This window comes from Hirundo rustica, chromosome 3 (assembly GCF_015227805.2).
Source record: "Hirundo rustica isolate bHirRus1 chromosome 3, bHirRus1.pri.v3, whole genome shotgun sequence".
In the NCBI taxonomy this organism is placed as follows: Eukaryota; Metazoa; Chordata; class Aves; order Passeriformes; family Hirundinidae; genus Hirundo; species Hirundo rustica.
In genome coordinates, this window is record NC_053452.1 from 37,491,618 (window position 1) to 37,516,080 (window position 24,463).

General features: G+C 36.4%; 1 protein-coding gene across 2 annotated transcripts in view; it reads left to right on the forward strand.

Annotated features, from left to right (window-relative positions):
- TTC27 (tetratricopeptide repeat domain 27) overlaps nt 1-24,463 on the forward strand; it is a 113,602-nt gene that overhangs the window by 83,430 nt on the left and 5,709 nt on the right. For both annotated transcript variants that reach the window (XM_058419995.1, XM_040060206.1), the window contains 5 exons: nt 5,886-6,113; nt 10,683-10,781; nt 12,455-12,507; nt 16,486-16,651; nt 22,798-22,995. In XM_058419995.1, the coding sequence (XP_058275978.1) occupies nt 5,886-6,113; nt 10,683-10,781; nt 12,455-12,507; nt 16,486-16,651; nt 22,798-22,995 (744 nt within the window). The remainder of the gene's footprint in view (nt 1-5,885; nt 6,114-10,682; nt 10,782-12,454; nt 12,508-16,485; nt 16,652-22,797; nt 22,996-24,463) is intronic.

Sequence of the window (24,463 nt, forward strand, 5' to 3'; positions counted from 1 at the left end):
TGTGATAGTGATCCTTGAAAATATTCAAGGATAATTAAATTAACTACTATGGGTAGACAGCAAAATGTGGGTATTTCAAGAAAGCTGCAGCAGTCATTCATGATAGAGTCTTGAAACTTTGTCTGGAAGGGATATTAATTTTCTTTTCCACTTGATTTCAACTATTAGCTGTAGTTTTTAAAAACACTTTAAATAGAGTAACATCAGTGTTTGATGTATTTCATTGATGTTAACATACTCAAATTACAGAATCAAAGACTTGAGACAAGAAGTGCTGTAAGATTAAAAGGCTTTACTTGTTAAGTCTGCATTGTTTTCCTGAACTTCTCCATCATTTCTTTAGCACTGCTACCACTGTGTGTGATCAGCTCCAAAGACAGTTAAAAGCCACGACCTAACTGTGTATCAGTGACATAACTGTTTAAAATTGCTGGTAACAGGCTATATTAGCCTTCCTATTGTTGATTATTTTGCTTTTACTATTAGAGCAATGATAGGAAGATTTTAGAAGATTATACTTGGAAGCAATGCCTACTTCTGTGTAACTTTAGCTGTGTTCTCTTTCTGGTGCAAACTCTCACATAGGCTGTAGCAGGAACTTATGCTATCAAGCAGTGTTTTCAGAATTTCTATAGATATTCAGAAATACTCAATTTCAGACAAAAATAGGGACTTTTCTTTTCTGCCCTTCCTTTCCCTCTGTTTAGTATGTGGTAGCATTAAATATGTGAATGTACATGTGCCTTTACGACACCACAAGCACAAAGATGATGCTCTAACTTAATTCAGGCTTGATGAATAGAGATGTATAATTTCAATTGATAGAAAACAAAGCAGAATGCCTTATACTCTACGTGTTTTTTTCTAACTGCCATGCACCAAAGCCTAGATTTTGTTCATTATAAACTGACAGATAAGTCTTGCTGGCAAATTCTGTGCCACATTATGCATGCCTTGGGGATGGCATGCTAATATCGCAATCTTCTCAGTACAGTGGAGAAATAGAGGTCAGTATTTTCCATTTCCTGGAAATGCATTCTGTCCTAGTTACATTTGCAAACTGCCCCAAGGGAGTTATGAAAATGGCTCTCGGAGAATAGGACAGGATATCTGACACAGGAAACTACTTAGAAATGCTTTCAGAATAAGGGATTGTGCTGTGCTTTGAAAAACAGAAAATGCTGTGTAAGTATGAAGTAACAGAATCGGGAAAAAGCTAGCTTTGGACCAAAAAAATGAGAAAATTAGAAACATGTAGCTGTGCACTGAGTGGAATGAATATCTGTACTCTTTATTGCAAAGTGAGTGTGAACTGCTTATATTTACCAAAAGTGGTTTGATGTTTTTAAACCTGGTAGTTATTTTTGTAGAAATGCATGAATATCTACTGGAGTAGTATGTTGGCCACTAGATGTTCAGGTCATTAATGAACTTAACATATATCTGTGGAAAAGAACAAACTCTGTTTAATAAACTTCAGTATGTATTTCATTCACATACTGAAAAATCTAATAAAACTGTAAATATCAGTGATACCAATGTGACCGAGTACTTAAACATCAAATACCTTCTTTCCTCCTATTTTGGAATTATCTGCTGATAAAGAAACAGAGCATGTAGATAAGGCCATGTGAAGCTCCACATTGTGCTGTCAGAAAATACATCATTCATTTGGTTATAACAGGGCCATGTAGCAGTACAAATTTTGCAGAGTTAGATGTCACTAACATTTAGCAAGCTTTTTTGAGGGTTTGTTACTGATACTAGATATGGCTCTATATTGGTTTTATAATCTGAACAAAAGTAGTAGGAACTAATATTATAACGTGAGTCAACAGAAGAGTAACTGAGTGCCAAGCAATGAGCAAAATGGCATAGAATAAGGAGCAAAGGCTATTATAAAACCTGAATGCACAATGATAGTTGCTGTGGCTTTCTCCCTGAAGTGTTTTGCTCCCTGTATTCCTTTAGCAGATACATTGCAAAAGGAGACATCTCCATGTGTGTAGTGAGAACTGGTGTTGAAAAGTGCCCTCTCCCTTCTTTTAACTGTGAGAGGGACCCAGAGATCTCAAGATTATTATTAACATTGGACAGCTCTGTCTCTTTAAGGTGCAAGAGGTCACTTCAACCTAAAAATGGTACGATTTCCCTGCTAAAAGAAAGAGTGAACCAGAGATGGGACTTCTCAGTTCTCCCACTTGAAGTGGAAGTCTTTCTCCCTTGCTAGAACTCTGTAACATGGTAGCTGCTGACCTTTGATAGATTAGTGAGATCTTCCATTTGGCATTAGATGGATATTCCATCTTACAACAGCCTGTTTTCAGCCCTGTCTCCATTCCATCATCTCATGGGAGTATACAGCATGATACAGAGTCTGGTTTTGGACGAACATACCCAGCAAACCAAATTCCAGAGGGTTATTTTTCTTGTCTTGCATGACACATACCTCAAAACATTTGAGTGAGGAAACACAATTATCACAATTATTGTAAGATCTCAAAAGCCCACCTTTAAAGTCAAGTATGGCTTCCCAGATGTCAAGCAGTACCACACTGATTAGTGCATTAGGTCATTCAAGAACTTGATTAATTTCCACTATATATAGTGACAGTTCCTAGAAGGCAGATGAGCACTCCTGTGTGTGGTTACAAAGCTAAGAAAGAGGAGTCTTGCCCAAGGTCTTGCATAAAATTACAGGGAAGAGGAAATCAAAAGCAAAGAGCTTTCCTTTTCTCTCACTGCCTTTTTCCATGCTCCTCTGTTCTGCTTCTTCATGCAACTTCTCTGTTAGCCAAGCAAATTATGTGCAAGCAGAAAAATGAAGACTTTTTAGGAAATACTTTGAATTAGCAAAGGAATGAATCATAAAATAATAGAACTGGTAGATCAGTGAAAAGTAAAGCTAATAGGGTCTTTTAGGAAATATATAAAATAAAAACATGGGAACATATGGATGGAACTACAAGTGGAAGTTTAGGGTTGGGAAGCCCGATGCGGGATGAATCTTGAACTTGACATCCAGGAGTCTGTATAGTGAGTAATGAAAAGGCACCGCCTTTTCGTTAAACTAGGCCCCTCTTTACTGATTGGAGATTTTTGTGAAGTGTTGCTTGTTTAATTCTCATACCACTCATAGTAGTTCAGAGGACAAGATAGGAATCTAAATCTTTCTTATGTTTAAATCAACTGACTTTTGGGGTGAGTGTTGAATTCCATCCACTCCGGTGCAGACTGTGCTGTGAAAAAGCAGTGTTGTTATAAAAGGCACCTGATTCAGTCAGTGAGGGTTATACAGCTTTTTTTTTTTAAGTTATATTTTAATTCATAATTTTCATATCAAATCTTACTAAATTTCATTATAACTTTTAGTTATAAACATGCTTATTAATATTTAGTGTCCATTTAATGAGTAAGAATAGATCTCTAGTGGCTGTAATTCATTTCCGTATATTACATGCTCTGTGTAAAAAATGTTTTGTGATATTTTTTGTTGTTAAGTAAAGATTTGTTTTTGCAGGACCAGGGTTCTTAGCAAAGATTAAATGTGATTTTTTGAAAACATTTTACCACAAAGTTAGTGGAAAGGATTTTTCTTTTTCCTCCCCCACAAAATCCCTAGGCAAAACGAGAGACCCAGTTTTAGAGTATTATCTGGTTTTGTAGAAGGCAAATATTTTGACAACACAGGGGTTTTCTTTTAGTTTGATCTTTGCACTAGTCTTTAAAGATTTAAGTAATAAAAATGTTTGCAACATGCCAGAGAGGTGATCAGATAGCTAATCAGATGAAGAAAAAGTCAGACTTCTGCTTATTTAATTCTCTGTTTTATCTGTGTGCTGAAGTATTTGTGTTGGCAACGAAGTCTTGTAAGCTTAGACTAGAACATGGTGTTTTAATGCTCTTAAATGTGAAATACCATTAGTGAGTGGTTGTCTCTTTAGTCTAGGATTGCCACAGGATAGCACTCTGAGCTTGGGAGTGCCCTGCAGAGGAAGTGGTGAAGAAGCAGCTTGCAATGCACTTTTCACCTCGTATCTCCTTACACAGCAACATTTCAATCTTGTTCTTTATCTGAATGGGAAAAAAAAAAAAACCCACCTTATCTTTTGGTGTCTAATGTGGTTACTGCAAAAAATTAAGCACTCAGCTCTCTCTGCTCTAGCAGAGAAAAATCTTCTTTAATGTCTGTTATTAAAATGCTATAGCAACTAATGGAGGCAGTTAAGAGGAGGTAAACTGCACTTCAGCCAAATCCCTGGAAGCCAGGCTGAATGGGGCTTTGATTAACCTGGTCTCACGGAAAGTGTCCCTGCTCATGGCAAGGGGTCTGGAACTAGATGATGTTTAAATTCCCTTCCAAACGAAACCATTCTATGATTCTGTAAGTACAGTCTTCTAGTCAGGCAAGATTTTTCTAGTGTTTTGGCTGGGCTAATTCTAAATGTTTAATAATAGTTTCTTTGACGTTTTTCAGAGAACAGTTCCATAGGGTCTCAAAAACACTTGCCGTCAAGTTATTTTCCTAATATTTAGCCACCAGTTTTCTTCTTAATGGGATTCTATTTTTGCTAATTTTAGATTCTTTTAGAAATCAACCCCTTCTTCACACTTGTGCACTTCAAATATTTGTAGACTGTATTGTTACTTTACAAATATAATAGTAAGAATGAGGTGCTAATATTGGTATGCATTAAGTATGTCAAAACAAGGTAAACCAGCCATTTTTCTAAATTTTTTTTTCAGATAGGTTTAATGAATTTTACTGATTGGAATAGAAGACTTTGCTTCTCTAAAGATCATCTAAAGGTCGGAGAAAGCAATTCTTAGACAAGAAAAGCAGTAATAATTTAGATGCAGAGATGATGCATTTACCTTTTAGATAAATGAGCTATGATAGAATGACTGGAGTTACAATGTCACACTTTAATTCTGTGTCAGGCTGTGCTGGATCTTGGTTGATTTAGGTGGTTCAAGCAGATCTTTTCTAAAAGAAAAATTATACTGATCTGAATTGTGTATGTTACATTTTTGTGGTGGGGGACTGAGATAACAGTTCAGTCTTAATAAGAGATCATCTGTCCAGTGTATTTATCTTTTTAAAAAGCCACAGAAAGCAGACTGTCTTTTCTTTAAAAGAGAAACAATAATTTTATTGTTAGGGTAAAGATAGTGGGCCTGAGAAAAATAGCTTTTGAAATTAGTTAAAATCCATAATAGACGTTTGGGAGACACAGGTTGTATCTTCCTTTTCATAAAGCTGTATATATTTTGAATATATTTTATTTTAAACATTTAGATAAATTTATAATTTCCATACCTTCTGTAAAAGCATAGAATTTCCACTACCAACAATGTGAAAGCCAATTTGTCTTCAGACATAATAGAATGGAAATCCTGTTTTCAGAAAAGAGCGTTTAGAGAAAAGAGACTGGAAGTTTTTGCAAGAGTACTTACTAGGACACATAAAAATTAATAAACATATAGCACTGCAAATACCTTAATGGTGCTGATACTGCATTGCTGTGAATTAGGTGTAGGTTTGATGTCCAGGACTGATATTTGTTCTTGGGACAGAATACATACCGAAGACATAAAGAAAGGAGTGAGCTGCTTCTTGTTCTTATGGTTTAATTTTCCTTGGAGTGTTAAACCAAAAGCCACCGTATTATGTCAAAGTATGTTTTAAATGTCAGTTTGAAGCCAGATTCTTTCTGGACTTCATCGTTGATGCTGCGTTCAATGAAGATACCGTTTCCTCACTAGCCCTACCTCTTAATCTTCAGCTGATAATTGCAAGGTGCTAAAGCAGTATTTGTTCAGGTAGGTAATTAACTGAAAATAAATGATTCATTTTGTGTTGATTTCCCTTTGCTCTTTAACAGGCAGAAGAAATACTCAGGCGGGAGTTAGAGAAGAAGGAAACACCGGGATTATACTGTTTGCTCGGTGATGTTCTTAAAGACCACCACTATTACGATAAGGCCTGGGAGCTTTCCAGGCACCGCAGCGCCCGCGCACAACGCTCCAAAGGCCTCCTCCATCTCCGCAACCGGGAATTCAGGGAATGTGTGGAGTGCTTTGAACGCTCAGTGCAGATCAACCCTATGCAGGTTGGGAAATTACGCGCATACGGCTTTGGTTTTAGCTCACGCATTCAGTTTTGAATGATGACACTTTTTTAAAAGATAGTTCTGGGCACAGTTATCAAAATAACGGTTTATTACTATCCTTTGCAAAGTTTTCAACATGTACTTGGAAGCCTGGCTAAAAATGGTAGTATGAAATGAAGATATCCTTTTGCATCTAGGTCTTTGCATGCAGGTAAATCTTTGCCTGTAGATTTCTTTCAAAGAAATTTTAAGGAGACGGAGCCACTGCAAATTAATAATTACCATCAACTAAATTATGAACAAGGTATAAAGCAAAACAGTCACAAGGAGAATGCAGATTTCAATGAAAGTGTCCCTTTACCCTGTCTGAGTTGACCCTGGCTATGAGTTACAAACTCTGATGTCTGTATTTCACAGAAGTGTTTCTCAAGTGTTCTGGTCTGTCTTGTTCTGGAGTCACTGAGAAGGGCTGTGTTACTCTTGTGATGACAGTAGCTTCTCTTACAACAATGCATCAAAACTGAAACCACAATGAAAAGAGCTCTCTTGATGAGGCTGGTTTCTCTTGCTGAACTTTGCAAGCTATTCTGCAGACAACTTTTGTAATCTTCTTTCAGTTTTTCAGCCAGCAGATCCCATGCCAATAAGGCTCACCCTCTGGAAGGTCTTGAAAAGTGAAAAAAGCTTTGTGGTTGTTTATGTATATAAAATGTGTTCCTCATAGCTATTTCTAGGTCCATGCAAAGGCAGGGTCTTCCTCCTTCTTGCCCCCAAAGAACACTGCTGAAGATGCTGTTTTAAGTTCCGTGTGACTAACTGGACTTTTGCTTTAGAAAAATTTTAAAGGCCTCCAGCTTTTCAAGTCATTTTCATGAAGCTTTTTTTGTATTTTGCTGACATAATTTATTCCAATGAATCAGAGTCCTATTCTTATTCAAATGAACTCCAGACAACTTATAAACATCTTTAGAATGGAAAACAAAATGACCTAAAATGCCAGCAAAATATATATTACTCCTATATATATAGGAGTTTTATTTAAATTGAGAGGACTTCCGGATAATAAAGGGCTTCAGAAGATGGCCTACAGGGGTCAAAACTGAAAAATATTCTGCTGAAATGCTTTTTTATTTTGTATCCTATCCAAAGGAAGTTTAGATGAAAGGAAATCCAAGAAAAATAGGCCAGTCCATATAGGAAAGTGAACATTTCCTCCTCTTGTTGCTTAGGAAGCTCTTTTTAAGATTCAGTTGAATTGTTTCAAACAAACAGATTGGGAGCTAGGTAGTGCAGACTGACATAACTGTCTTCTAATTTCTATCTATATTCTGTGACTACAGAAATGAATTGTTCCCTATTCCAGCATGTCTTGTAGGTGAAAAGCAAAGTGGAAATTGATTCTAAATGCAAGAACTTTAACACAAGGAAAATATTAATTAATTAATTGATTAACTTGTTCCCAGAATTGTGAATAATTTATCAAGTAAACAAAGACTTCCTGTTACAAAGAAATTCTAATTTTTTTGTGGTTATTAGAAACCTTTCTGAAGGGAGAGATTTTTAGACTCATCAATTGATTGCCCAAAATATGTAATGGATAAAATCATTCTCTCTCAACCCTCCTTTAATCTTGTGTACTTTTCAGCCAGCAAGTCAAGTGTGGTTGAGATCGTTGAGGTAGGTGTTGGCTATATAAGCCAATCACTCTATCAGTCTTTGGGGAATCCACAAAGAAATTAAAGCTTTTCAGTTCAAATATACCTGAAACTCATTTCATTAGCACTGCTGCTCACAGATTTACTTGATCTAGTCCACGACTGTGGATGACAGATGCATTTCTCTTGTATTTTCACTGTGAGCATCTTGCAAGGCTTGACAGACAGTTCCAGAGGTCAAAGAGCTCACACAGTTCTCCAGTGGTGAAAGTCTGCACAAGTTCAGAAGTGAGACTGCTGCTGTTACTCATTAGCTTTATAAGACATGCAGTGACTGTTTTTCCTCTCACTCTTTACAGAAGCACTGTTTAACTTGTATCCTGAGCTATAAAGTTGGAAATAACCTTCAATTTCATACTTGATCACTCCTGTCTCTGCCCCTGCTTTTCCTGTTCACAAAATTACTGACCTAGAAAGATGATAAAGGGGAGTTAATGAGATAGCAGTCTTGTGGGAGTGCTGGATTTTTGAAAACTTGATGGGCAAAAGAGCCTTAAAAAATCAGATTTAATAAATGTTTATTTATTATTAATATTGCTGTCTGAAACTAGAGAAACACAGTTTTATCTTCATGTGTAGTTTCTTCCTTGAATTGATGAGTTTATGAATCATGAAAGTGACAGGTTGACTATACTGAAAAGTGGGCTTTCCTGTTTGCCCAGGCCAGATGTAGCTGCCAATTCTGTCTTCACCTATTTCTCCACCTGCTCCAGGGATGGGCCATCCACTTACACCCTCATAAGCAAAAGGATATCTTTATTGTCAAGTTTGTTCTGTTCTTTTCTCAGTATCATGAAGATTGCCCACCAGGCTGCCGGGTCTGACAAAGATCAGTGTCATGTGTTTGTATTCTGGGATCTAAGCTTTGAAGTGGATTAACTATAAATTTTATAGCAATTAAGTTGGGAGCAGATATAAGTTGGATATCAGAGACAAGAAAACGAGTTTGAAATGGAGAGAACTGTAAAAATGTTTGCTACAATTTGTAATTACGCTGTAGAGGTAAAAGCTCCTTGTTTAGAAACCAACAATGTTATCCTCAACCCTGTAAAATCCCTGATTTGAAAAAAAAATTAAGGTAATGTTTTTGTGGCTAAATATTTGTTATGATTTCATAATGAGAACCTTAGTTATCAGACTTAGGTGCTTCAGAACTAGTACCCGAAACATTAGAGAATACAGACACTAAACAGACACCTCAAGAAGTAATATGTTGTTGTGCAATACAGAGTTGATGTAACCTGTTTTTCCATCTTCCTCTTCCCCACCTCTATCCCTCTCAAAAAAACTTCCCAAGAAAACCTTTCTTTTTTCTGCCTTGGCATATAGAATGAAGAAATGGCTGGATTTATTGCAGTAGCATAGTAGTACTTGGAATGATTTTGTAGCACCTTATAAAATGTCCTGCTTTGTTTTGACTGCATGCATTTAAAAAGCATAATACTGTCAGAAAATGTTCTGTTAGTGCACTTAGGGTTTAATACTTTTCTGAATTACAGAACTTTTGTAAAAGGTAATGCTAGTAAACTTGCAGCTCTTTGAGAATTAACCATGTGGCAAACCATGAACTTGCTGTTGAAGAGCTATGAAAGTTTATTTTGCTGCAATTTATGCTTTTGTCTGATACTGTTTAGAGTAGCACAGACTATTTCATTTGGAAGAGACTTAAAACGATCCCCTGGTCCAATTGCCTGACTAATTCAGGGCTGACCAGGTTAAAGCAGATTTTTAAGGGTATTGCCCACATGCCTATTAAGCACTTGACAGCCTTGGAGCATCAGCCATCTCTAGGAAAATTTGTTCCAGTGTCTGACCACCCTCTAGGTAAAGAAGTGCTTCCTAATGTCCAGTCTAAACCTCCCCTGGTGCAGCTTTGTACCATTCCCAAACACTGTGCCACTGGGTAGCAGTTCTGTGTGAGTCAGCAGTGACTGGAAGCCAAGAGGGCAGCAAATCCTGGGATGTATCAAACACAGCACAAGGGGCGGGTCAGAAGAGGGGATTAACCTGCAGTTCTGGGCCCCACAATTTAAGAAGGATGTGAGGGTCCTTGAAAGCATCCAGAGCAGGTCTCCAAAGCTGGAAAAGGGGGCTGACTGGAAGGAGCATCCTGAGAGGAGCAGACTTGTCTAGTTTGGAGAAAAGGAAGTTGAGACGTGACCTCATTGCTCTAAAGCTCCCTGAGAAGGGGGAATGGAGAAGGGAGGTGCTGAGCTCTCCTCCCTCGTTGAATCTTTATTGATGGGAGGTATTTGGTTGTAACAAATAAAGACTTTAAATACAAGATTACTGAACTGGTAAAGTTCCATTCTCCGTGCAAGGCATTATTTAAGTACATTTCTATCTCTAAATACTGCAGTAGAAACTCGAGAAGGTCGCTGTACTGACAAGTAGGAAGAACTGTAATTTTGAACTGTTCCTGTTTGGTCATTTGAGATATTTTTTTGTAAAATGTGATTACCTTGAAAAACGTTTCCTGGTGTTTATTGTTTGACCTAATTGTAATGGTATAAGGTGAATGTGGATTTTTCACAAATGAAAGCAAAATATGCAAACCTCTAAACAGCTATCACTTTGTTCTGTAAATGAAAATGGACTGTTAAAGAGCACTTCACAAGTGGTTATGTGGTCTTCATGCAGTCAACAGCTTTGTTTATCCATATTTATTAAAATTTTGAACCTAAAGATTTTCTGTAATCAGCATACAGGATATTATTTTTTCCAGTAAAATACTGTTATAGCTGAAGATGGGTAAAAATCAACAAGAGTTGTATGGTTGTTCACCCGGGCCAAATTATTTCTTTTGTGCAGAAATATCCATGTGTATAGGTAACCATGAATTTTTTCTCTCCAGCTAGGTGTATGGTTTTCCTTGGGCTGTGCATACATTGCTTTAGAAGGCTACGAAGGTGCTGCCAAAGCATTTCAGCGCTGTGTGACATTGGAACCAGATGTATGTACTTTTGAACAAACTATTCAGATGGCTTATGTAAAAGCAGCAAGGATGTTTTCATTATAGACAAGCAAAGCAATAATGAAAAACTTGTTTAAACCTTAGCCCTTTGGGTAAATTAAGCTTGTTCATGAAGGATATATTTTTGTCATAAGGCATTACAAAAATACTCTACCCAGTACTTAACTTTGTCCAAGTATGAGTGTGTATGAATGTTAAAATATATTTGAAAAATTCCTTTATGCTTGCACACATTGCTAAAACAGACAAAACGGGTTGACCAAATTTTGAGGAGAGCTAAAAAGAGATAAAACAAAAATTATATTAAAATATTTAGTCCTCTAAGTAATCAAATTCTCCTGGAGGAAAAAAAAAAAAAAAAGTCAAGTTCATGTATGACAAGTAAATTTTTAACTGTATATGTCAGAAGCGCAGGGAGAATGGAGCTTAGCCATATTTTCAGGATGCAGGCCATGCATGTCTGCAGTACTGTTGTTTGAATGTGCATTGAGACAGTGAAGGTGCCAGCTGAATTACCTGAGGAATACACTGACAATGCTTTTGCCAAAGGCCTGACTCAGCTTGTTGCTTGCTTAGCGTTTATGCCATTTACTCAATAGAAACTGTTATTATTATTATTATATATATATTTCCCCAAGAGAAAAGAATGAGAAAGCAATGAGAGGGGACAGAGTGTTCTTTTTTCTTTATCATAAAATGCATTAACTTCCTTAAGGGAAAAAAAATGTACATTCAGACAAGAATGGAATTCTTACTTTATGTATTGCTGTTTGTTGTTGTTCAGTGCAGTAAATTTACTTCCAAGTATATACTAGAACTGGGTTCACTTATCTCTCTAGGGCCTACATTTAATTCTATTCATATGACCAAGCCATCTGACTTCTCAATGGGCTAGGTGGTGGTTTTTTTTGAGTAAAAGGTGCTGGACTGGCTCTCAGTTGGAGGCAAAGCCTGTCTTTATACATCTGCAGCTGTAGCAATGTGTAGTGACCATTTTCTTTAAATAAGGCCCAGAAAGGTTTCCCAGCATGAGTTAAAAGCTTCTCAAGCCTCAGGATAGCCTTCAGTTCCAGAGTACATTTCATTGCAGTGCTCAGACTCTATTCTTCAAATCATTTCCAGTTGTCACTTTGCTGAACTCAGTGATGGGATCTCACATTTCCAGCAGTGTCAGGCGAAGGGCAGGAATCATCTCCGCACAGCTCTGCTGGTTTTACCTGACGTGCGTTAGGGGACACCAGATCATTTTTACCCAGTAAGAGAGAGTGGTGCAGGTTAACTAGCTTCCAGCTGGTGAGAAGTGATGAGCTGCTGGGGGCACTGACCTTTGCAGCCATCCCAGCTAGATCCTAGAAGAGGATGCCTGTTTACAGCAGAGACTGAAGGCGAGAGCTGACTGAGGGTATGGCAGCCACAAGGCAGTTAATTAATATTTATATACCTGATTGCTGATGTAGTCAAATATTTATGTATTTCAATTTTAATATAATAATTTATATTTCAATGTAATATTTTAACTGCCATGTAGAATTTCTGCGTCCATATGTGTGATTAGCAAAATCAATGGTGTTTGGCAGTAGTTTCGCTTGCGTGTTTTTATCAAGTAAGCACAATGTAAGTGAATAAATTTTTTGGTATTTTTATCATTCCAGAATGCTGAGGCCTGGAACAATTTATCAACTGCTTATATCAGATTAAAACAGAAGTAAGTACTTCAAAAGTATTAGAAGATATTGCTTCCAAAACAAATAACTGTGGTTTCCCTTTTTTGACATTGAGTTTTTTATTATTATAAGGTGCTTAACTCATACTTTGTAATTCTTAGCCCTTCAGTTCTCTCTGCTGGGTTGAAACACTGGTAACTATTTTATTTTAGAGGAAATAATTTTGTGACCTTTATATAAGTAGCGGCCTCTCTCTACACTTTTTTCTTGGTAGAAGTATTTATGATGTACAATTAGATCTGTAACCTGTGCAGAATATTCATAATAAAGATGAAGAATAAAAACTACTCTGACTGTGAAGTTAAGAAGGTAGGTCCATTTTAAGCAAATGATGTATTCAGACCTATGTAATTTCATAGGCTATTATCCTCCATAGATTTAAGGGAAAACCAGCTAGTTTGGTTTTTATATACAAAAGCAGATGGAAATCTGCACACATGCCAGCTGGCTTATTCTTTTCCCTCAAAACTAATGATTCATACAAGAAGCTTTGACCTAGGTGGACTGCCACTCTTATTTTGTATTTTGTATTTCAACACAATGTAATAAAAGTTTACCACAAAGAGTTTAATATTTAAGAATTTCCACATTATAACTTGTCACTAAAGAATGAAACAAAAGAGTGAGACAAATTATTTTTTAAAACCTTACTTGAAATCTGACATCAATTTATATGGTTATGTAGTCAGGAGGATAAATAAAAAAAGAGAGAAAGAATAGTAAGTTTGCATAAAAGTGTAAATTTATAGACATACATAGGAAAACTGAGAAGTAATATGGACTTAGGAGGTAGATATGTCAATGGGAGCAGGAGGGAGGAGAAAATGAAGTGTTTGAATAACTACACAAGGCTAAAAAGTAACAGAAAATAAGACCTTGTTTTAATTTTTCAGTTGTTCCTTCCATCTTCAGCAGTGCCTTGAGTATATGCAATTCATGTGATTCCTGCTCCTTCTTTTCCATACAATTCAAAATGTCAGCTGCTCAGTGGTACTGGCTTATGCTTGTTTCATAAAAATATTTTTAATCAAAATCATTTTCTGTCTGTTAATCTGCTACAAGGTGAGAAACTGCTGAGTGATTTGTTTCAGTTTACTGGTTGAATTTTACTATTCTTAACCTACTCTTGTGATCTAATATGCTAAGTATGTACAAAACTTGTAACCTATTTGATACGGTAGCAAAAGCAATGAACAGGGACATGTTGCTGAGCTTTTTTCCACAGGAAACATGTGAGATAGGACTCAATGTACAGTAAATTTAAAGTGAGTATTATGTGCTGATAGCTGAGTGTAGCCCGTACTTGCTATGGAACAGCAACTTTGATTATTTATGTAGTCACTTACAGGTCAAGACTGTGTGTGAGCTAGTTTAACTCTGTCTCAAAACAGGGAACATCTATAGCAGTACACTTGAATAATTTGTGTGGGGGTACATAAATTCTTGTTTTTCAAGCCTGCCAGAAGAAAAAAAAAAAAAATAAGTGAAGGTTTAAAAAAAAAAGGGAACAAAAGTAAGATAGTTAATAGTTTTCTTTCACTGCCTCAAAAAAAAAAAATCCAGCTTTACTCCAACCAGGCTTTTAATTCAGGCCCATAGATTGTGCACTTGGCCACGGCTTGGCAGAGTCTCAAAAAACAGACAAATATAACATAAGTAATTTTTGAAAAGTGTATGCAAGCAACTTGCTAACACCCGAAGGACAGGGGTTTTGTTGATTTTTGGGGTTGTTTGCTTTTTAAGACTCCACAAGTTTTGTGTATTCTGAATTTGCTCCAGAAAAATTAATTGTGATGAAAACAGACTCTTTGCTTTGGTTTACCAGAAAACCACTCTGTGAGCCAGGAGGTCTTTGAAATGTAGGTCTCAGATTTCTCAGAGCAAACTGGGACTGGCCCTCTGTCCTTTATATGAAAGATTCCTGGTTTCCAAGACCAGATAATGCATTTTTACTGCCTACTGTTTTCTGTCTGGGTATGAATTTACTTAACTGGTTAAGGATACTCCATCATTATGTGATTGGTTAGATACACAGGAGATTTGTTTTGAGAATCTAGAGGATTTTATTACGTAGCAAGATGATGACTTGTGGAATACTATTTCCATCCCATCCCTTTGGTATCTTGACTACATTTCACATTTCCATCTTACTGGCATCTGCCCTCCTCATAGCTTACTAATCATTAGGAAGACAAGGGGAGATGATACAGGCTAACCTACAGATGGTGAAGAGCAGTTGCAGAAACAATACATGTGTCAGGCAGAGCTCCTTCCAGCTGTGGCAGAGCCCACCTTCCATTGTAGCAAAATCCACAAAAGGAACAGGACTGTGTTATTTTCTAATTTAATCTTCTAAAATTGGGGTCTGAAATCTCTTAGTGAGATTGTTAACAGTGGAGAAGACTCAACTGTTAGTCCATTTGTTCATCAGCGTCACATCTATTGATATATCAGAGGTGAGAGAAAATGTGAGTGAACACGGGAAGATCCTGCATGTGGACTGTTCTGCTCTAGCTATGACAAATGACCTGCTCTCCTTAAATAATTCTGCTCTATCAGTGTAACTGCTCTCCTTAAAAAATTTTGCTCTTTGTGTGTATTTGAAAACTCTTAATACCATGGCCTTAGATTGGCAGTTATTTATGTTTTTCCCTGAGCAAGCTATGTCAAACTTTTAATGGTCTGATCAGCTGCTTAGATATTACATGGTCTTGGACCCTCTTTTTGAAACTCAACCCACAATTTCTTTGCACTTTCTTTAAAGAAAGCACTTTTAACAACTTACTCAAGCAATATGGAGCAAATGAACTGCAAATTTTGGTAACAGGCCATCTTTACAGGATATCTATTAAGAAGAGATGTATTATTATGCCTTATCAAAGATTCTTTTACCAGCCTAGGAAAGCTCCAATTCAAGCCTTAATTTAAAGGAATCCATTCTGTTTGTGGTTTTTTACGCATCATGACTGTCCAACTGAGACTTCAGTCTCTTAGAGAGAACTGTATCATTCCAATTCTCTAGCAGAGCTATTTTAAAGTTTCAAATTTATTGCAACTTTTGGTAGTCTGTTTAAGGCTTTAAACAGTATGCTCACAAGCCTTACCAACATATACTTAAAATGGCATTTTCTTATCAGAGGATGCCATTGCTGCTCTCCTTTGGTAAGGAAATGGTCAAGAGTTGCCTGCAGTGGATGCATTTGAATAACTAAAGATGCTTTGTGGCTTGATGATGATTTTATAGGAATTGTGCTGTCCTCCTTTATTCCATAACACTTTCTCCTCTCAGTATGAGATAGGCCAGATTGGAGAAGGACCCTAGTAGTGTTTGGGGCCATTCTGACACGTTTGTACTGAGCACAGCATCAGGGAGCAGAGGATGTAGGTAAACCTTCCACCTGACCTAAGGAAAAGAACAGTTGAAAATGATGGGCTTCTGTGCAATGGATATGCATGTTTACTATGTGTAAATGTTTAAAATAAATCACAAAAAGCTGTCAAGTAACCACCTTCTGTGTGACTAAATAAGTCAATGCCATTCTGCATCTGTCATGAACTCAGTGATTTTTAATTTTTTAATGTGTGTTACAACTGCAGCATGATTTTCTTCTCATGGTTCCGGTTAAAAACTTGGAAAGAAAAATATTGACATAGATGGCAAAACTATGACAAATTTTTGGAAACAAAAAATAAATTACAAGAGCTTAGAGAAGTTAGGTAGTTCAAACTACAGAGTGTACTGTTGTGTATGAACTAATACAAAATAGTTTGCAAGAGATTGGATTGGATTCCATTGCAAGAGTTTGCAATGGATTATCAATATTGTAAATTATGAGCATCGCACTGTGTTCTAAATGGGATTTCTTTAAATGAGCAGGTTTTTAGCTGATCCTCTGCCAACTGATTTTAGTGTAGAAATCTTCTGTAATAATCGCTATTATTCTTTTATTATTGATTAGGATCAAAGCATTTCGAACCCTTCAAGAAGCTCTCAAGTGCAACTATGAGCACTGGCAAATATGGGAGAACTACCTTCTCACCAGTACAGACATTGGAGAGTTTTCAGAAGCAATTAAAGCTTATCACCGGCTCATGGACTTAAGAGACAAGTACAAGGATACACAGGTGGGGAAGTTTTCATGTTTAGTCATCCTATATGTTCACCATTTTTTGTTCTGAGACAGAGAGATTGCTGATAGCTGCTGATAGTGGTAGCAGTAATGACAGTGCACATGCCAGTGAAGTGATTTAAGTTCTGGAGATTTGGACTCTAAGAATAAATACTTAAAATGAAACTGGACAAAACTGAAAACTTTTGCATCCAGATTGCAACAGACTTTGTGAAAGAACACACATAAGCCTTGCAGTTCTAAGGCCTATTTTTGTATAAAATTCAATGCTTAATCCCATCTTTCCATATTGTTCCTGCATATCTCTGTATCAGAACTAATATAAATTATTTAGTTCAAAGAAAGGGAAGTTTTTCCCATGTGCTGGAAAATTCTACAAATGAGCCTTTGAAAATAAATTGAATGCATTACGGTCATAATATTGATTCTTATTAACCAGAACAAAGAAAAATAAAAGAGGTATTTTGCTCATCTTTCACTGTAGTTCAGTTAAATTTTGTGTTTGTTAATGTATACTCGGGACAAAATCCAGAGAATGTACCTGGGCTGTTACCTTGGCTGAAACCAGGTCTTGATCCAAGCAGAGTTCTGTACACTCAGTGAAAATAGTGAGACAATCTGCAAGGCAAGCCATAAAATCTCTCAAGGAGAGTAGTAAAACACCTCCAATGTTTTAAAAATTAGCAGATTTGGTTAAAGAGCTTATGAGCTCTTAGGGAGATTGTGTAGTACCAGGGTAAGAGGAGTCAGCTGCTGCTGCTCATGGATCCCAGGAGTATGTTTTGTCTCTTGTCCCATGAAAAGAGAAAAAGTGGCTTTCCTGGATCTTGGGAATTGTGATGAGGAGAGACAGCAGACAGAATTAGTTACTATTGTGGAAACATCTCATATGGTCATGGGGGACAGGGAGGTTAAATACTTGTTTCACATTTCTTTTTAATAACAAATTATACATGATTGCAATACTTATTACTAGTAAAGCCAGTCATGCACAGGATAACATTCTGTATTAATAAAATCTTTTAGGTTTGGTATAGCTAAACATTAAATGTTAGCACTAAAGAGTGTCAGTGGAAAACTGTGTTATATGTGGTAAAGATTAGTGTGTTTGGCAGCTAGATTACTGTAGTACTGGTGGAGCCTGTCAGAGAGTATCTTGTAGATGATTGGCTGTTTTCAATGAATTTTTTTCTCAATTGCTACTTAAAATAGCATTTTTAGGGGTGGTTTACTGTATTGTTTTTAAAAGACTGACAGCTGACTAGGAATAGAGAATTCTACATATATTTTCTCATTTGAGATGTTTTGAGATGATATATATGCCTATTACTGTTATATGTCAAATTTTATGAAATACATTTTATTAAAGGATTTGAGGATATTGCTTGTATTAAATTTCTATTTTTATTGCATAACTTTTTTCATCTTGTTCTTGTACAATTTTTATAACTCTTACGTCTTTCCTAAATTCTTTTTGCATATTAATTTTAACTTTGGCTTCTGATGTGTGAAGTGTTTTATGGGTTTCATTGTACCTTCTAGTACAGTTGCCTCAATTAGAAGGGTTTTACTAGTTGCCAAGAAAAACCTCAGAGCTTGATTAGAGAATTTCAGGCTTGAAATAATTATCTTACAAGGAAGAGAAGAGAAGAGAAGAGAAGAGAAGAGAAGAGAAGAGAAGAGAAGAGAAGAGAAGAGAAGAGAAGAGAAGAGAAGAGAAGAGAAGAGAAGAGAATTTCCTCGGCAAAACAAAAAAGCAGATAAAAAAATAAAAGCTTCTGCTGAAATTGTTTACAAAGTTCACCATTAATTGGTGAGCCTCTCCTTTTTTCCAGCTGGACTGTTTATCTATATCTATGATCTATAACCGTCTTGTACAGTTGTATTTTGACAATGTGAAATCATGAACATGAGTAAATGAAAACATACACCATTGTTTCTATTCAACATAGTATCTTCTTCTCTCAGGTTATACTTACTATTTGTAGTCATCATAGATTTCAATTGATAGACTACTAAGCTGCATGACATAGTGGTGAGAAACAAGGTAGGAATTTTTTAAAAAAATAAATATGCACAGGACTGGAAGAAAGAAATTGAGTCATTGATCCCAGTTCTTTGTGAAAACCAACTGCCTTTAGTATAATCATTGTTGCAGAATACCTCTTGTGAGACTGAATGTATTGATTACAAGTGTGCAATTGAGTGTACAGTTTGAAATGCCCTTGATTTCTGTAGTTACATCAGACTTTTTATTTCAGAATAGCATGAAGTCATATTTTTAAATCACTGATTTCTTCTAATAATAGTAAAGCATTCAGATTCTTATTGGTGATTTCAGTTAGGCCTTTGTGCCTAACAGGATTGTTAGGATTGGATTGTTGTCCTTTTTGCCAGTCTTCTGAGTACAGCACACAGATTTGGGAAATTTTGCTTTTGTGCTGTTCTGGTTATTTAACAATCCTATCCCTGTGGCAAAGGTTCTGAGATCATGATATCATGAAGCTTGAAAATATGTATGCACAGATACTGCAGATATAACTGAACAAGGAAGAGCTAAAAGGCTCTTTATAGATGAGCAACAATGCTCAAAAGATTACAGCAAAGGACCATTTCAAAAGTATCAGTTTGCTAGCATTTTGTGTAAATGTTAAAAGCACACTTTCTTACCTTCCCTCTTTACTGGTTCTTAAAATCACATTCTTCACATTTCCATATATCTTTTAATGTTCACAAAGCTGAGAAATATGCCTGGAAAACCCTTGATACTTGTGTTACGCAATAAAATATAAAGGTTAACAGAATTATCTGTAGTTTCCACTAGTAAATCAGTCACTAAAAAGTACCCAAGGAGAAAGCCTTACCTATTATAATCATCAATTTGGTCTCTGAATTATTGGTATGAGCTAGTAAATGTAACTGGAACATTTCTGCAACTCCTGATTATACTACTTTCCGTCACATGTGTGCTTGTGGAGGCAACCAACCTTTTTTTACTTGGAATGTTGCAGCCTTGTAAATGGCTAAGTTATTTTGTGATTGGAAAGACTGTTTAGATATACTGTTCCAGAAACCATATCTTTATTACATGCTGTCAAAGATTATGAATACGGAAGTATGGACAAAGGGTTCCACTTTGCAATTCTGTGCTATTTTGATTCTAGCAAAGTTTTTCTGGTACCCTTTCCATCAAGTAACATCCTCATTTCAGCAGTTCATGTTGCCAAACCATTTTGAACAAAAGGCCATATGAGCATGTTCCAAGGGGATTTTGAAAAGCGAGGGTAGGAATTAATAATTTCTGGAGCTCTACTTCATTTAAGTAGCTCACCAATGACAATTGTCTTTATTATAAAATCTTTAATTTGGAAGGGGAATAGGGAGAGCTCACAGACTGCAGAATTGTCATTTTGGATCTGTTATCTGAGTGTTCTTATCTTTCTTGGGCAACTGTCAAGTTTGATTAGTATTAGTGAAGCATCTTAAAGCAGTTGACCAAGAGAATTTTTATATGAAAGGAGTTGTTTGGAGAACAGTTGTGAAATGAAAGTAACTGATGAAAATCGCAGTATTTAGAAATTACTTGGCTTATTTCTAAGGTTTTGTGGCACAGTATCTTTTGTTCAGTTTGTAGTAAACACATTATTCACAAAAGCAAAGGAGGAGTAATGCCGATGGTTTGATGTCATACTAAACATGGACTCTGTAATCATATGGAGCCCAGTTCATTAAAAGAGACATGAAAAAAAAACAACCAACCAAAAAAAATCCCCTACTGCTTGTTTGGGATCTTGGGCCAACAGAGCATTGCTCTAGTAGTTTAGTATGTGTAGCAATTTAAAATCTCTCAAAGATATAAATTTTAACATTTATGGCAGCCTAAATGCAAAGCTCTGCTAATACTTTTGTATGATTAGTACAATTCACTTGCAGTTTGAAATAACTTTATTTAGCAAGTGTGCACAACCAAGTAGCATTAATGACCCATTACTGTTTAATGGACTCTTTAATCGGGGTCTTGACACTAGTTTCATTTTAACTGCTGTAGTGCCAAAGCTTACGTGATGGATTACAAAAAAAGGAAATTCATTATTATGATAGAAGTGTAAGCAAAGCCAGGACTCTGTGGGAATAGGGGTAATTTTACAGTTGCTGCATCCTATTGATTAAGGAAACTTTTTTTTTTAATGTACAAACAAAATATCATTAGCTTAAAAACTTTTGATGATTATATATGATATTCACATGAACTAACATTTTGGACTTAGATTAACAGTCTTGTAAAGCTGAGAAATGGATTGAGAAGTCGTACATCTATGTATGAATCCTCAGGACCAGTTCTAGTTTCTTGTCAAAAGGGAACATTGTTTGGTGGTTTTTCTTGCATCTCTTAATGGTTTTTTATTACAGTGCTGTAGTAATGGAAGTACCAACACCTGCCAGTGTTTTTCTAGCAACTCATTGTAGAAGACCTGGTTAATGATGGGCCTTGGTGCCTTATATTCCATATCATAAATATAGATGAATTTCAGAACTTTTGGATTATTAATAGTTGATCATATTTTCTGTTATCTTAAGTAACTCTTAAGAGATCTTGAAAAGAAGGAAGGAACTGCCAGTTTGTCATACCATTTTATAAGAAATATAAGTGACTGCTGTGGTTTTGGGGAGACAAGAGGAGAGCTGTTTAACTCATGTTCAGATGTTACTGTGATACCATTGGTTCTGAAAAGGTAGATGTATATTTGTTTTCACTTCTTGTACTACTTAGATGTATTTAATGATATTAGCTGCCATTTTGATTATTGATTTGGGTTGTTCTGCCAAGAATTTTCTGTATCTGATAAAACTCATTATTTTTTGCGATGCATTGTAATTGAGTCATTCTATAGAAGAAAAGTTATTTTAGGAAAGTGACGTATCACAAATGCTAAACTGGGTGTGTTTTTATTCTAAGTGTAATATACTTTGATACTGTCATTACTTTCTGCCAGCTAACTGCATATTGATTGTGCGGATGCATCCCCTTCTACTTTCAGTAGAGCAGTGGTGTATTTGTAGGGTTTGCAGCTATTCGCAGGTCATCTTTGAAGTTAGTTTTATTACTATCTTGATATTAATATTGCTGTGAGTGTGATTTCGTTGTGAGTGTGATTTCGTTGTGTTAGTGTCGCGTGGACAAAAATGTTGAAGCGTTAAAGTTGCCAAATGACAGGCTCACAAGTTAGGAAGTAGCAGCATGAAGGTGTTTGTGCAACTCTTGCCGTGATTGCAAGCCTGATGAAACTTCCATTTTGTTTTCATCCTTATTTCTTCCCCAGTCTCTGTGTCTCATGCATTGCACAGGACAGGTATTACTTACTTGATAAACCACAGCTTTTCTGGGGTTTATTTTCTTCTGATTCATCATATGATCTACTGCCTTGGTTTACATTTGCTGTTTCTTTTTGCTGAGGAGAAACTGAAGCCAAGTGACTCTGTTTTCTAGTTCTCAGTGTCCAATTTGGGACAAAAAGACTGGTATGTTGTAGCATTTTTTACGTGCAAAACCTGGCTCCCACCAGCAGCTGCACATGCTCAGCATTTCTGCAGGTCAGATCCCACATTCTCAAGCCAGTGACTCAAAAAATATGGCCACCAATGAGTACTTGTAGAAGAGTTCGATTGAACTAGATTTGGCTAGTAATTCGCCAGGAATGCATTAAAAACAGAGACTCCCAAGGTGATACTCCATTGCCTTCCAGTTTCCATCTTATCCACTGTACATCTTTCACTTTCTGCAGGTTGTTAAATAGAGGTCATGAGAAAAGAGTGTCTTCCATTACCTGAATTATTTTGGCTCAGCCTGTTCACTGATCTTTTTATAACTGTATTAGAAGGTGAAAGTACCTGTAAGATATTTTCTGCCGCAATTCCCTTTGCCCTAATTTCTGGTTTAGATTTTTGGCCGCTTCACCTTCACCAACATAGACTCTTATAGATGAGGCTTAAATCAGTTGAATTAGTCCATGCATTTCCTAGTAAATTCTGTACTTGTCATATGGCACAATCATTACTAGAGACCAAATATTACAGGTGACGTTATATATACTGATGTTGATTTGAGTTGAAATAACAACTCTCTCCTGGTGCTTTTTGAAGGTGCTGACTATTCTGGTCAGAGCGGTAGTGCATGGTCTGGCAGATCGTGCTGGAGAGGTATCAAGTGGATTGAAGGGGAAGCTACAAGAGCTCTTGGGCAGAGTCACTTCACGAGTGACAAATGATGGGGCAATCTGGAGACTTTATGCCCAACTTTATGGAAATGGAGAGAATGATAGTGGTGAAGATATTGAAAAGGTAAGAACCATGATCCTAGAGTAGAACGCGCTCTTGTTCCAGACCTGTTTTGCTTTGGTGTTTTTATAAGCTCGTTGTCTTTTCTTCATGTTCCTACAGCACACGTTTTTATACACAACAGGAGCAAAATATTTTATGTCAGTTTTCTTGGACTCGGAAAAAATATCTCTCTCTTTTTTTTTTTTTAAACCAGTGTTTTTTTCAAAACATCATCTCACAGCATATGTGTATTGTCCTGAATTTGTGTTCTGAAACTTTTTTTGGCAACAGCCTAACATCTTTACTCAAATGGTGGTGTGGGTTTTGCCTTATTTTAATTGAAGTCTTTGATTCTGAAGACAGGATATTGCAGCTTCTGGAAAAAAAATGGGTCTTAAAGGCATCATCCAGTAGCAGCATAAGCCCTCTGTGTTCTTTGCAATCACTAAGGGAAAATGCACTTAAAATAATCTACACCACAGTTAGAAGGCCCAGAGTAGAAATTTTTTGTCCTTAATTAGCTTAAAATAGAATTAAATAATGCTATTAAATTCCTAGTCTGTTGAAGCACTGTTTTCTCTTTACCCATCACTGGGTATTGCTATGTTAACTTCCATTTCTTGTCCTTATCACTTCCCAAGGAATTAAGTTGATTGCATTTCCAGAATAAACACTCTGCACTGCTAGAAGTGTTTACTTTGTTGTATGCTGGAGTGTGCTTTGCATTTAATACTAAATTTCAAAAAGTTCAAATAGCCTTGCACAGTTCAAAAATAATTAAGGGTTATCAGATCTTCACTGAAGTTGAAAATACACAAGGTCAGCATTCAGTGTGTGTTCTCTAATTGGAGTATGCCTTTGGCCTGGGCAAAAAATGCCTCTCTGGAAGATTGCTTGATGTCAAGCAAGGAAGAAGGTTAGGACAACAAATTGTATTCCTGTGGGATTAAATTTATAATCATTTGTGCCTTTCTCATTGTCTCTTTGTGTTCTGCCCCATGAAAAGCCTTGTTTAGTCATTGCTAGTGTCTATTATACCTCTAATTCCTCCCTTTTGTCTTCCCAATTTTTCTTTACAGCCGAACAGTGAAAGGGTTTTGGCCTATTTAGAATGCAGAAATACAGACACTGCAATATCCTGTAATATATCCTCAAATTCTTACTCAGACATGCAAAGCAGCAGAGGCCCTGTCTATACTATGAATGTAATCATTTCAGAATCTGGTTACATCACGGTATTTTTAACTAACCCAGTTAAAAACATGGTTTCAATTTGTAGAGTAGACAGTACTTTAGCTGTGTTTCCTAATCAGACTGGTTGTGGAACACACAGTCTAGCTTGCCTGTGAGATGGAATGATGTTTATAAATACTTAAGGTATGCTGACATGTGTATCCAAATATCCTGGTATGACAGTACCGTAGATCCAGATCATAAAAGCAAAACTGCCTACAGCCACAGCATATGTTAATTTACAGTGTAAAAATTA